This window comes from Alnus glutinosa, chromosome 13 (genome assembly GCF_958979055.1).
Source record: "Alnus glutinosa chromosome 13, dhAlnGlut1.1, whole genome shotgun sequence".
NCBI classification, from domain to species: domain Eukaryota; kingdom Viridiplantae; phylum Streptophyta; class Magnoliopsida; order Fagales; family Betulaceae; genus Alnus; species Alnus glutinosa.
The window spans coordinates 5,859,588-5,873,135 of record NC_084898.1 but is presented as its reverse complement, the minus strand read 5'-3'; the positions used below and the strand labels follow the sequence as shown (position 1 = coordinate 5,873,135).

General features: G+C 33.9%; 1 protein-coding gene and 1 long non-coding RNA gene across 3 annotated transcripts; one reads left to right on the top strand and one right to left on the bottom strand.

Annotated features, from left to right (window-relative positions):
- Positions 1-4,128: 4,128 nt before the first annotated feature.
- LOC133854642 (uncharacterized) lies at positions 4,129-8,700 on the bottom strand. Of its 2 annotated transcripts, XM_062290886.1 has the most exons (9): positions 8,501-8,700; positions 6,340-6,675; positions 6,001-6,189; positions 5,621-5,862; positions 5,255-5,533; positions 5,062-5,154; positions 4,883-4,984; positions 4,537-4,775; positions 4,129-4,443 (listed from the first exon to the last, which is right to left on the bottom strand). In XM_062290886.1, exons 3-9 carry the CDS (start codon positions 6,080-6,082, stop codon positions 4,410-4,412), a joined length of 1,071 nt encoding a protein of 356 aa, XP_062146870.1. In that variant the 5' UTR covers positions 6,083-6,189; positions 6,340-6,675; positions 8,501-8,700; the 3' UTR covers positions 4,129-4,409. The 2 variants fall into 2 exon arrangements, with proteins under 2 accessions (XP_062146870.1, XP_062146871.1); XM_062290887.1 differs by lacking the exon at positions 6,340-6,675.
- Positions 7,619-8,725, top strand: LOC133854643 (uncharacterized). Its single transcript, XR_009896827.1, has 2 exons — positions 7,619-8,308; positions 8,392-8,725. It is a non-coding gene; the product is annotated as an uncharacterized LOC133854643 (long non-coding RNA).
- Positions 8,726-13,548: the final 4,823 nt, after the last annotated feature.

Genomic DNA, 13,548 nt, shown 5'->3' with positions numbered 1-13,548 from the left:
GACTTTTTGTTGTCGCTGATAGTTCCTTATCAGCAACCACAATTGTCGTTGTTGATAAGCTTCGTGTCGTCGCCCTTTCTTTCGAACAAAAACGGAATAGAAAATGGGTGTCGTTGCTAATAGTGTGTACTTATCAGCAACGACTCAAATGTCGTTGCAGATACTGGATTATTAACAACAACTGAAAGTCGTTGCAGATCAATGGTGAATTATCTGTAGATAATGGCTTGTCAGCAACGACTATCATGTCGTTGCAGATCAATATCATCGATGGTGTGTGTAGATAATGACTTATTAGCAACAACTGAAAGTCGTTGCTGATAACTCATTAGCAACCTGTAATGATTTCTATTTATTTTTTTGTTAAATTTGTAATTTTATTTATAGTATTATCAATGCTGAATTTGCCATTAAATTTCTACACCATACAAAATATTCCATTCTCTTTGAGTAAAATATGATTTACATTTAATTAAAAATATGAATTACAAGTCTATATATATGTTCAAGCCTAACAACTAAAATTCACATTGGACATAAATTACACTCAATCACTATACTTTATTCCACATTGCTTCTTCTTCTTCTTCTTCTTGGATCTATGTAATTGTCTCATTTGGAAGCCCATATAGACACAAGTTTTCCTTCTCTGAAAGTACAACATGAGTACATTAAGAAACAAGACAAAACTATCTCCAACTACCAATGTAATCAAAATCATATCCATGCCACCACGAGTTTTTTATATCACAACAAAGAAAATACTAAATAACTATTAAAAAGAATGCATGAGGACAGTGTAAAATGACAGTAAAGTTTCGAATGGGTTGTGGTGCTTCTAGGACCATCGGGATACACGTTCAACAACAATCAAACAGAGACAAAAGAATGATACCATAACCATAGTTATGATATTAATTGGATCTCTTTACAACTCAAAAGACAGAGGTAAGAGTAATAACATGATATTACATTTTCTTTCAATATGACCATAGAATCACAATCATAAAATGGACCAAAAAATTGACAATTCAGAATGCAGAACTAATATTACTTAATTAAAGAAAATTGTCAGCACATCAGCTAATTAGAGATCAGTCAAATGCAGAAAATAATCAAAACATATTTTTTTTTTGATAAACCATATTAATATAATAATATATCAGAAATTGATCAGCAATTGTTCGAAAGGACTCACTGGAACGACTTAAACTAGCTATCAAATATTACGAACCTTGGGAGTTCCAAACTATTAGATAATTAACCTAATTAATTGAACGCTTAAAGCCTTAAACCCTATTACGTATAATATTATCTAGAGATTAAGTAAAAAACCACCTATTATTTCATTGGGTCTAACATGTGAATTGGTACGTACGTGCTAATTATTTTTGTCAAGTACTTTTGAACTTATCACCGGCCAACTCTTATGTCAACTTTATTGGACATGCATGCAGTCTACATCTTTAACTATTTCTGTTTATATTTACCACCCAAAAAAAAAAGCTAATTAACAAGAAAATGCTCTAAAAAAATAAATTAAGAAGGATTTATACCCCCTTTTGGCGACAGATGAGAAGATATTCATCCATGATCTCATGCATTTTTTGCCTCTCAGTTTCATGGTATTCCCTTACAATACTTTCCTTCAGTGAGCTAGCTGGAGCTTTTCCACCCACTGCAAACCAATTAAAAAAAAAAAAATCAAATAAATTCCTAATTAATATCTAAGCGAGAAAAGCCCAGCCAAAATGTAATTGATTGTTTCCGGCCCATCTGTATTTCATCATATATATTATAAGCTCTATAAATAAGTTAGATTCACCAATTTTTTCCTACATTACAAAATTATCCTGAACTGCTAGCTGCAGCCATTTTTGTCCTCCCAAATTTCCTTTTACAGTGAGCATGCATCCAGAGGCAAACAATTTGTCAATTTCGACAAATAAGGTCAACCAAAGTATAATTCTAAGAATTCCCAACTTTCAAGAATACATTCAGACACTGTTATGAAAGTCAAATGCAGAAAATAATCAAAACATATATTTTTTTTGATAAGTAAAATAATCAAAACATGTAGGTGGACAAGTTATGAAAAGGAAAGAATACATTGAAAGATTACAACTGAAACGACTGTGTACCCCATACTAACATAATCTGTCTATATGTAGGAAAATTTGCTTCCAGTTTTATTTAGTGAAAGTGAGTTCACCTAAAATTTGTAGATTCAACTGTACAAATATTTTTCATAAACATTATCAAACACCATTCAAAGCAGAAAACCTAAATATTTAAATTTATGAAGTATACAATTGGGATCTCCACAACATAAAAAAGTAAGCAATTAATGCTACAAATAAAGAGATTCATATTTTCTATAGCGCTTTCTTTTCGTAATCGTTGTAGGTAAAAATTCCTTATTTCCATACTAAAGAGAACAAGAGTATACCAGTAATCGTCATAAGGCCTCAGCACATTCAACGTCTTTCAAAATTATTCATCAAGCCAAAACTGTGTAAGGGAAGCTATCATAATACATGTATCATATGACAAAACGCAAATATTTATTCATGTGCCTATTTTTGTTATTGCTTAAATGAATTTACCTAATAAGAAAGTTTGCAGTTCTCTAAGTAATACAAGCCCAAAACAACACTAAAAATGACATGTATATGGGTCAACTGCACAGAGAAATTGTGCACAATTTCTACTTTTTGCATCTTAAGAGGCTCTGATGGGGAGAGAGATAGAGAGAGAGAGAGAGAGATTTCTACCCCATTCTTATTTAAACACATCTGACTTGTGCCAATAAGAGGCATCTGATTTTTGCTCAAACCTTAAGCATGGCCATACGACACAAGGATATAACATGCCAAGAGTCATTTCAAGAAGAAGAAGAAAAAATTGTAGTAGAAACAAGAAAACCAAGCAAAACGGGTTAGCATTTCAACTAGACAAACTTGTAAATAAAAAGAAACAATATTAAATTGAAAAATACCTCCTGCTCTTTGTGACAACAGGTTCACTAAACCCGCTGATACGCTTGAATGTAGGATGACTTTAAAGCTGAAGGGGAAAAAAGAAAAGAAAAAAAAATCTATTTCAGATGAGACACAAGAAATTATATATAAAATAGATAGAACTTCTATGATTTTTGAAGTAGAGTTGGCAACAAGGGTAAATTACCTTCTCTTTGAATGCCTCCCACTTTTTACTCCATGGGGACTGCTTTAAGGGTACAATGACAATATCAGTTTTTGCAGCTGAAATCTTCTCTTTGATGTTGGCAGAAACCTAAAAAAAACAATATCATGAATAGTACTTCGCTAATATAGATGATAGTCACTTTTAATATTATCAGAAGGCTTTCAACTTGGTCGTATTCACTTGCCAATGAAATAGAAACCTAGACTTCTCATTAAAACATTCAAAAAGAACAAAAACTAGCAGCTTCTGAATCATCTTCAGAATACCTTCCTCACTCAAAGAAATTCAGAGTATCTTCAACTACAACTACAGTTTAAATAACAAGATATTATTAATCTTATTGATAGATGCTCATCTAGAAATACTTAAAAGTATTCAATTCACAATTTGAGCTACATATAGAAATAATCATCTCAATGCTTTTAGTTAAAAACAAGTATGTTGAATCCTTGTCAATGTACAACCCAACCCAAACACAGAAAGAGACAATTTTTAGGAAAATGATTAGTTCTGTGATTGCTTAAAGTATCAGAAATCACTAACCTCACAACCTGAAGTCCTACACCGACATCCCTTTAACATCTTCAACTTTCTGGCAACCTAGTAAACTTACGGTAGTTCCTGCATAAGCCACTTCAGTAGTCACTAGTCTGTAAATCAGTGGAAGAAGCTCACAAGTAAACAACATTGATCACAAAATCAACGAAAGTTACACCTACAGCAAAACCTTTGTAATCTGACCTGGTTCTTAATGCTTTGAATTGTCAACATACCTTAGCCATAAAACCAATCACACTAGACAATCCATGTGCACGCATAAATACCGCCCTTGCTTCATAAACTGTTATACTATATAATATATATGTGAGAAGAGAGGGAAGCGAAGATTCAAAACTAAATAGAACACTAGAGGCTAACAGATATAAGAAGCTTCGTAATTAAATAAAATACAAAAAATTTACAACTACATGAGCTTAATAGTAGGGGGAAAGACATACAAAAAGACAAACAAAAAACAAACTACTACAAAAGGTGTTAATGAGTTTTGTTTTTTTTTTTTATCACAAACTCAAGTGTCTCATTCCCAATATTTCCCATTGCAACAGCTCATATTTTAACATAGTTAGGCGACCATGCAAAAGCCCACTATCACCATCAATCCAATAAACACCTTCAGTTGATCTATGTTAAGAGAGGTTGCCCTAGCTTGAATCATCTTCCACGCTTCGTCCAGGCCTAGGAAGAAGAGAATTTCATATCATAATCATGTCCATTATAGCAATTAGTGAATAAATGTAAAAATAAATTATATTGTAAATATAATCTAACATCACAATTGCCATTAGCATATCTATCTTCTCCTGCATCGCCTCCATTTTTTGGTTACACTCTTCATGGTTGTCCACATGGATCACATTACGCAACCGAGATGAGGATGGGGTAGGTATGACACCATACCCCATGCCTTTAACATGGCCAGATCGGGGGCCCCCTAGTACTTGTGTCATTATGGAAGCTTCCTCTGTATTGTCAATGCCTTCTTCAGCTGTTAAATCCTTCATTTGATTCTGCATAATCAGTATAAACTTTAGTTAAGAAGTTCATGCAAGTAAGCTAATTTTATAAATACATTATAAGAAATCATGATTATCAAATAAACGTTCCATTTACTTACGTATAAAGTCTCACAATATGGGTTCACAAAAGAACCACTTTTCTTTGTGTGAGTCTTCTTAAAAAACTCTACCCAACGGGGCTCGACTCCAGTTTTCTTTGTCTGCAAATAATACACATATAATAAACGTATACTTCCAACAACGTTCTTATAATAATATAATATTTTAAAATTCTTACTTCTTCATTGTGATGACTTATGAATGGTTTGGAGCCAGCCGTGTGATTTGTTAACAATCCACGTCTATTCTTCTTATTCCGTCTAGACTTAACCTGTCGAATGTTGTCCAAAAAAACAGTATTCGTTAAATTAAAGAGTTGTATTCCAAGCATATCTATAACAACATTGTAAATTTAGATTAATAAGATTTACCTTCAATAATTTCTCATCAAATGAGTCGCATATCATAAGCCATGCGTTGACCGCAATACCTTCAGGGACAGTGGCCCTTGCCTTAGCTTTACCCTCATCATCACCTTGCTCATTACCTTGCTCATTGCCCTCCTCATTGCCCTCCTCTTCATCATCTTTGAGAAATGGTTTATAGTGTTTGTTGTAAAGTTTGTTGCGAAGTCTTGTATAGCTACGCCGAAGTGCTCCATTAAGTGTCAAGATCTCCTCCACACGATTCATGTTCAGGGTGACATAAGACTAACATAGTAATAAAGAAAATAACAGTCAAAACTTTATCACATAATTTGTATTAAATAACGTTATCTCAAACAATGAGAGACATACCGTAAGACGGTTTCTTAACATTGCCTTTTGTTCAGGTGGGACCTTGCACCAAGAAGCATGATGTAGCTCGCAATGGTCGCGAACAATTTTGCTCACCATCCTCGTAAATTGCCCACCACGCTTGCCTACAGCTACCTGAGTCCCATCCTTGATTTCTAGATGAATGGGACCACTTTTACACAATTCCATAAACTCTATGCACTTATTCCTACCCCTTTTTTTCCGTCCAATTAATGTGCTCCCTGTTAGGCAAAACATGGAAACATAGTCAATTATATCTAGTAAAGTAGTATGTACGTAGTCTATAACAAAAAAAGAAAGAAAAAAAAATCCTTTTAAAAATCGAAAGACGACTACACAAATAACATATGTGCACTTACATGATGCAGTTGGGATAGATCCCTGTGAACTTGACTGAGCCGCTGAATGCACTGCATTAGTCATTGGTGAGTCTGTACCCATATCTTAACTTTCCTCAATGGGAGATTGTGAGCCATGATGATTAACATGAGCTTGGCCCCAGCCCTGGCCTGGGCCTCCCCTTGCTCTCCTTTTTCGTGCCACCATTTCTATTAGGGTAATAACATGCCAAAGAAACGCATTAGACATATAACAATATTACATCATACTTAGTCATTATGAAACATGTTCATTCAAATAATTTAATTAACTATACATTATGAAACATCAAACAATATGTTCATACAGTAAATACTTACACCAAAATGAAATATATTCAACACATATCATCATCAGAGTTTGTATCAGTGTCGCTCGAAAACTCCTCTTCGTGTTCAGAGTCTGTGTTTTCATTACTAGACAACTCTTCTTCTTCATCGGAGTTTGTATCATGTTCCTCATTATACAAGTTATCGTCAATGAACATGTTTTCATCAAGTTGCACATATACTTCGTCAACAGCTATTGGGATAGGTTCCACGTCATCTCTACATAACAAATTTGAGTCTTCGTTATTTGCTTCTACAATAATGGCATTACCCCCAACACATTCACGTTCCTGGTGTACCTCACCACTGACTCCTTGGAGCAGGTAGCTAAAGATGAAGAGTCATGTCAGGAACAACAGCTAGGTATGGCAATGATCATATAGATCGTGCATTTTTACGTATAATTTATATTTTATGACATTATATATATATATATATATATATATTAAAAGTAAAATGAATTCTTATCATTTTCAATAAAGATGATATTTTTAAAGTTTCTTTTAACCAATAATATTCAAGGTAGCTTCAGGATTAATGCAACCATAAAAAAAAAAAAGAAAAAAAAGAAAAAGTAGACGGTGGGCTATGATTTGTTAATTGGTCACTCATATTAACAACCAATAAGTACACGTGAAGAAGAAGAGTAGTGGAGAATTAATTCTCCAGGAGTTGTCACCAAACCTTCATTTGACTGCTCAAAGTGGGTTAGGTGTTTTGGTTAAAAGAAACTTTAAAAATATCATCTTTATTGAAAATGATAAGAATTCATTTTACTTTTAATATATATATATATATATTAAAAGTAAAATGAATTCTTATCATTTTCAATAAAGATGATATTTTTAAAGTTTCTTTTAACCAAAACTAATATTCAAGGTAGCTTCAGGATTAATGCAACCATAAAAAAAAAAAAAAAAAAAAAAAAAAAAAAAAAAAGTAGACGGTGGGCTATGATTTGTTAATTGGTCACTCATATTAACAACCAATAAGTACACGTGAAGAAGAAGAGTAGTGGAGAATTAATTCTCCAGGAGTTGTCACCAAACCTTCATTTGACTGCTCAAAGTGGGTTAGGTGTTTACCAATAGCATAAAGACAAATGTGCAATTGTCCATAACAAGCCACGTCTCTTTCTTATTGCTTTTTAAAAAAAAAGTAAGTATAATTCCCTTAAACCATCCTCTGTTCACACACTATAAAACAGGGGAGAACAGAGGATGAAAAGGACCAATAGTTGTTCTCCGTCATCCTCTGCTCTGTTTGGTTAATAAGAACTCATTGGTGAACTTATTTACCAATAGTTTTAGATTTAATGCTCTTCTTTAAAGAGCACCAAGTATTTTATGGCCCCTACCCTCAACAAATCGAATTGATAACTTCATAGTACTACAAGCAACGTCGTGATATTGGTTGGTAGCAAAGCAATAGGGGCAAGTGAGCCCACATCGACGCATGCAGCCAGCAGCCTCACATGCCTAGCTACTAACCTTACCACTTCCATCCCTATATCATATCTTCGATCACCATTGCACTGATCACTTTGTGATCTCTTCCAACCACTCTAAAAAAGAAAAATACTATAATCACCAGATTGAAGGCAGAAACTAAAAGCTTTTCCCTACTCGCAGTCATAATTGAATAATAGATCGATAACCTTAACACTAGCCTTGGCTTTTTTCCCCACTTATCCCCACAGTTGGATTGCAGCTTCATCGATCTTCTCCACGCATGCATCTTCATAATTACATAATAGACGACAATAAAGTAGATAAAACTAATTAATGTCGACGTCTTCTTTTAATTTCTTCCCTAACAAATAACAGTACTAGCAGAGTTTAACCAGGGTTTTGAATATTTCCTTTAGCAGGTGGGCTGGTATATTAATAATCTTCTTACAGAGACCTTGCTAGCACCAAGTCCATCAACAAGGAAACCCTATTCTCCATAGGTTCTTCTGGTATCTAATTCTTGGGATTTATGTTTTTAATGAGTATTTTGAAATAATTGTAAGGTTCTAATCCAAGTTTCCACAATTTACAGAGAATCTAACCCAATCTTCAAATGGATACAAGAAATCCCCAAATTTGCAACACATAATCATTGTTGGTGCTCTGCCATAGATGGAAATTGCAAAGAGAGAGAACCAAACCTGGGCTGGTGAGAACGGCGTGGAGGTGGCCGGCGGATTTAGACTGGGCGGCGACGGCGAGGTGGGCGGCGATGTCAACCTGCACTGCTTGGAAGCCTTGGATTAGAGAGAGAAAGCTGTTTGATATATTTTATTAGAGTGAAATGTGTAGGAGATCGAGAGAGGAGTTTTTTTAATTGTTATTACAAAAGATAAGCTCAAAATGACGAAAGTTCTTTCACTTTAGCGCCTTTTCTTTTTTTTCACCTTAGCGCCTTCATTTCCCGCGTGAAGCATTGGGTATATTAATAATTTGACCGAATTTTTTTTTTTTTTAATTTGTTAGAAAAAAAAAAAACTAATGTTATAAATTTCTTAATAACTATTTAAAAATATATATGTTATACATATATAAATTCTATAATCTTTTATATATATAGAGAGAGAGAGAGAGACACGTTTGCGGTTGTCTACCCATAATACCATTAGAGTTATTAAAAAAAATGAAAAAAAAAAAGTCATTTGAAAGAAAAAAAAAATAAAAATTAAGGGAGCTAATATGAAAAAGGCCACCCCTTTTTGGTATTTTTAGTTTTTCCCCCTTTTGTTTATTTTTTTTAATAATTTTCATTTTTTTTCAAATGGTAATTTTTTAATAACCACAAAGGCATTTTGGGCAAAAAAATGACAAAGTGTCTAATTTGACACGCAGTGGTAGTTAAGGGGGCACCGGTGTCAATTTTTAAAGTTTGAATGTGTAAATGAAAATGTGGTCATGTTTATGGGCTAAAGTATATCACAATCGTACATTAGATCAATTTAATGTTCGATCCAACAATTTTATCACAATCGATCGGATTAATGCACAAGGATCGGTCTCATGCACAAAGATAGTTCGGATGGTCTTATCACAACCGATCGGATGTTTGTATTAGGATTGATAGTTCTAATGTACAAGAATAATAAAAAAAAATCCATAGTCATAATCGATTGAAATAGCTACAAAATGATCGATCAGATGTTTTTAACGTGACTCATCATACTAATGCAAAATCCATAGAGTCAAGTTAGATCGAACTAATGCACTAGGATTGATCGGGTGTTCGATTGATCCTAATATCCTATCGCAATCGATCAGCCTAATGCAAAATAATTGATCGGATGTTTGTATTATGATTGACAGTTCTAATGTACAATGATAATAATAATAATAATAAAAATTCCATGACAAAACTCTTTGATTGTATAACAAATTATCGTTTAAAATTAATTGTTCAACAACCAATTAATTTAGACTTAAAATATTGATTTTTCACAATATAAAAAAATATATATATAACAAATCTCTACTAAAAATTGAATAAAATGGTGCATATATAATAATAAGGGTTAAATACAAAAATTGCCCCATTTGGTTTGCAAATTTTTTTTTTTACCCCCTCAGTTTTATTTGTAATCATTGGTTGTACTTGTACTATGGAAAAATATGCAAATGGTACCTATGTCCATTTTTCCATCCAAAACTAATGGAAATCACGTCAGCGCAACGTGGCACCATTCAAAATGCGACACATGCCCACAATATATATATATATATATATATATATATATATATATATATTATTTATTTATTTATTTATTTTAAGGCTTTTTTAAAAATAAAAAAAAAATAAAAAAAAAAAAGTTGTAGGGGTGGCTTTTGGGCCACATGGGGGTTGCCGGCCACCCCCATTTGGCCCGAACCACCCTTAAGGAAAAACCCTCAAATTTTTTTTCTTTCTGTTTTGCCCTTGGGGGTGGTCGAACCACCCTCGTGGCTCATGGGGGTGGTTCGGCCACCCCCATATCGGCTGGTCTGGGGGTGGCCGAACCACCCTCATGACCTATGTAGGTGGTTCGGCCACTCCTAAGGGCCAAACCTTTAAAAAAAAATTCAACAATTACCATTGAGAGTCACGGGGGTGGTTCGGTTACCCCAAGACTGACTAGTATGGGGGTGGCAGAACCAACCCCAGGCCAAATGGGAGTGGCCACCACCCCCATGTGGCCCAAAAGGGGTGAATGAGCCACCCCTACAATTTTTTTTTTTAAAAAGCCTTAATATATATATATTGTGGCCACGTGTCACATTTTGAATGTGCCACGTGGCGCTGACATAGATTTCTGTTAATTTTGGATAGAAAAATTGATAGAGGTACCATTTGCATTTTTTTCCATAGCACAGGTACCACATTTGATAACAAATAAAAATGAGGGGACAAAAAATAAAGTTTGCAAACTACAATGGGCAAGTATGTATTTAACCCTAATAATAAAAAAAACTTAAAAAAAAATACACTACAAGAATTAATTTTTTTTCCTGCATATAAATGTGGGTTTTTTTCTTGTATGTAACGATTATCAGCAACGATCAAATAGTCGTTGCTAATTATGCTATAGGTTATTAGCAACGACACATAAAATCGTTGCTGATAATCAAGTATTAGCAACGATCCTCAATGTCGTTGCTAATAAGTGGATATCAACAACGACAACCAGTCCTTACTGATGTGCTTTTATTTTTATTAGTTTTAATAATCAGAAGAGCAATAGCAACAACTTTGTGGTTGTTGCTGATAATCAATTATTAGCAACGACATACTAAAGTCGTTGCTAATAAGTGACTGTTGTTGGTGATCTACTTATCAGCAACGATATTTGTCGCTGCTGATATTAATTACTATTAGCAACAATTATTTTTCGTTGCAAATGCTATATTATCGTCGTTGATACTTTCCCGCCATGCAACGCGTGCGAGAAGAAAATTACCGCGAAGGTATTTGTGACGACTTAATTATTAGCAACGCCACATTTATCGTTGCTGATATAAATTTTTTTTGACATTAGCAACAAGTTTTAGCAACGACATATAAGTCGTTGCTATAAATCTATTATTAGCAACGACATTGAAAAGTCGTTGCTGTTAAGTGATCTTTAGCAACTACATTTATGTCGTTGCTAAAAATGTCGTTGCTACTGGCCAAATTTCTTGTAGTGTTTTGTACTCGTGAATGTTGTTGTTCATGTGGTAGTACAGCGAGACATTGCATGTTTTTTGATTTGGGTAGAGCAATTGAAAGGGTAAATAAGGATTGCTTTGATGTGTTGAACGCAAGAATCGTACGTAGCAAATAGAGTTGGCAATAGAAGGAGGAGAGTATGGGAAGCCATGGATGTTCCTTGCAGTTTTGGAGGCCACTGTACGTCACAGGGTTTTGTTCTTCCTTTGAACTAATAGCAGTCTTTCATGAGTTTTGTTTCAGCCACTTCTTCTTCTTCGTCATGTGTCATGAGTATATTAGTAAATAATGAACTTTGGTCATTGTAGCGTAATAGGTTGGGCTTAGTTTACCTTTAGTGATAATGGACTTGAGTTATGTGTATGTATAAACAGGCCAATAGCCTAATTGTAAAGAATATAAGATTAGTGATTTGTTTACAATGGTAAACTGGAGGTTGAGCACCTCTCTGGAAACCGGACATTTCGAAGAGTCCATTTCGATCATTTTGTAATTTCATTCACCAATTTACATTTCTTACATTGTTCATCCAATTCTTTCATAATTCATCATTCCTATTCCATTTTTTATTCAAATTTCATTCAATTAAGCAAATCAAAACCCTAAAATTCAGTAATAGTTAATCAAATTGTTACAAGTGGTATCAGAGCTTATGATCCACTGCACATGAACACTAATCTACCACTATAGGCCGAAGAAATTGCACCGCGTTTTCGTGCTGAATTGGTACTCGTGAGAATTGAAGCTGATGAGAGCTTTGTAGTCTCACGCGATTTTCATCAGGAAGAGGTGAACAAACACAGTACTGCTGCACAGATCTAGAATTTGCAAGCTGATATGCAGAAGTTGCAGGACGATATGAAGATTCAATTCCAGATTCAACTCCAGAGTATTTAGGAAATGTTCTCCCGTGTTCCTGGTTTTATTATGCGGTGATTCCTTCTATTATTATTATTATTATTATATATAGTTTAGTGGAAGAGGCTGTTTTCTATTAAATTAAAAAAACGAAAAATAACAATTTTTTTTTCTTTTAAAAAAAGCAAACGAAAAAAAAAAACTGAAAATTAAGAAAAAAAATACAAATATATATTCAAATAAAAAGGCTCATGAATGAGCCGGGGGGGCTGGGCGGGACACGAAAGTTTCGTGTCCCGCACGTGCCACATTCCAAGAGTTACAAACTTTTTGTTTTATTTATTTTTATTTAATTAATTTTTGTTTCTTTCTAGAAAACACATCTTCCTGTCTCTCCTTTTTATCTCTCTCTCATTTTTATTTTTATTTTTTGAGTACAGAACCTATCTCTCTTTCTCTCTTTCGTTACTCTCTCCCTCTCATCTCCATTCTCAAATCTCTCATCTCTCTCTCTTGCTCTATCACAGACACCATCGGCCACCGCTCTCCGTCACCGGTAGGTCCTCTCTCTATCTCTCTCTCTAGCTCTCTCACTCTCTTTGATCTCTTTTTCTCATATCTAAAATCTCTTCTGCCTTCCAAGAAGCCTCAAATGGGGTTCTTCATGCTCTCACCAAAGGTCTCTTCCAGAATACTTTCTTATGATTTTTTAGTTGAGTTGCGTGTTTAATTTTTGTCTGGCTTTGTTTTGTTTGCTAATTAATAAATATTTAATATTTATCTGTTTTTTTCTTTTCTTTGTTTGGTTTATTTTTTTGTTTTTTCTTTTTTTCAGTTATGAAGGTTGCATTGTATGAGCGGAATGAGAAACCTTCTTTTGCCCTTGAGTAAGTTCATTTCTTTTATTTTTTATTTTTTTTTGAAGCAAATGCATTTTGTTATCTGATTTCAAATATATGTGCGTCACTTTGTATTTGGGCATGGACTGGTGATAGAATATTCTTCTTCTATAGTTGTAAGTCACTTTCTTCTTCTGTTTTTTTTTTTTTTTTTTTTTTTTGGTTTTCAGGTACGCCGAAAGGAGCTGGCGTCACTTTCTCCTATTTTTCTTTCTTTCTTTTTTTTTTTTTTTTTTTTTTTTTTTTAATTTTT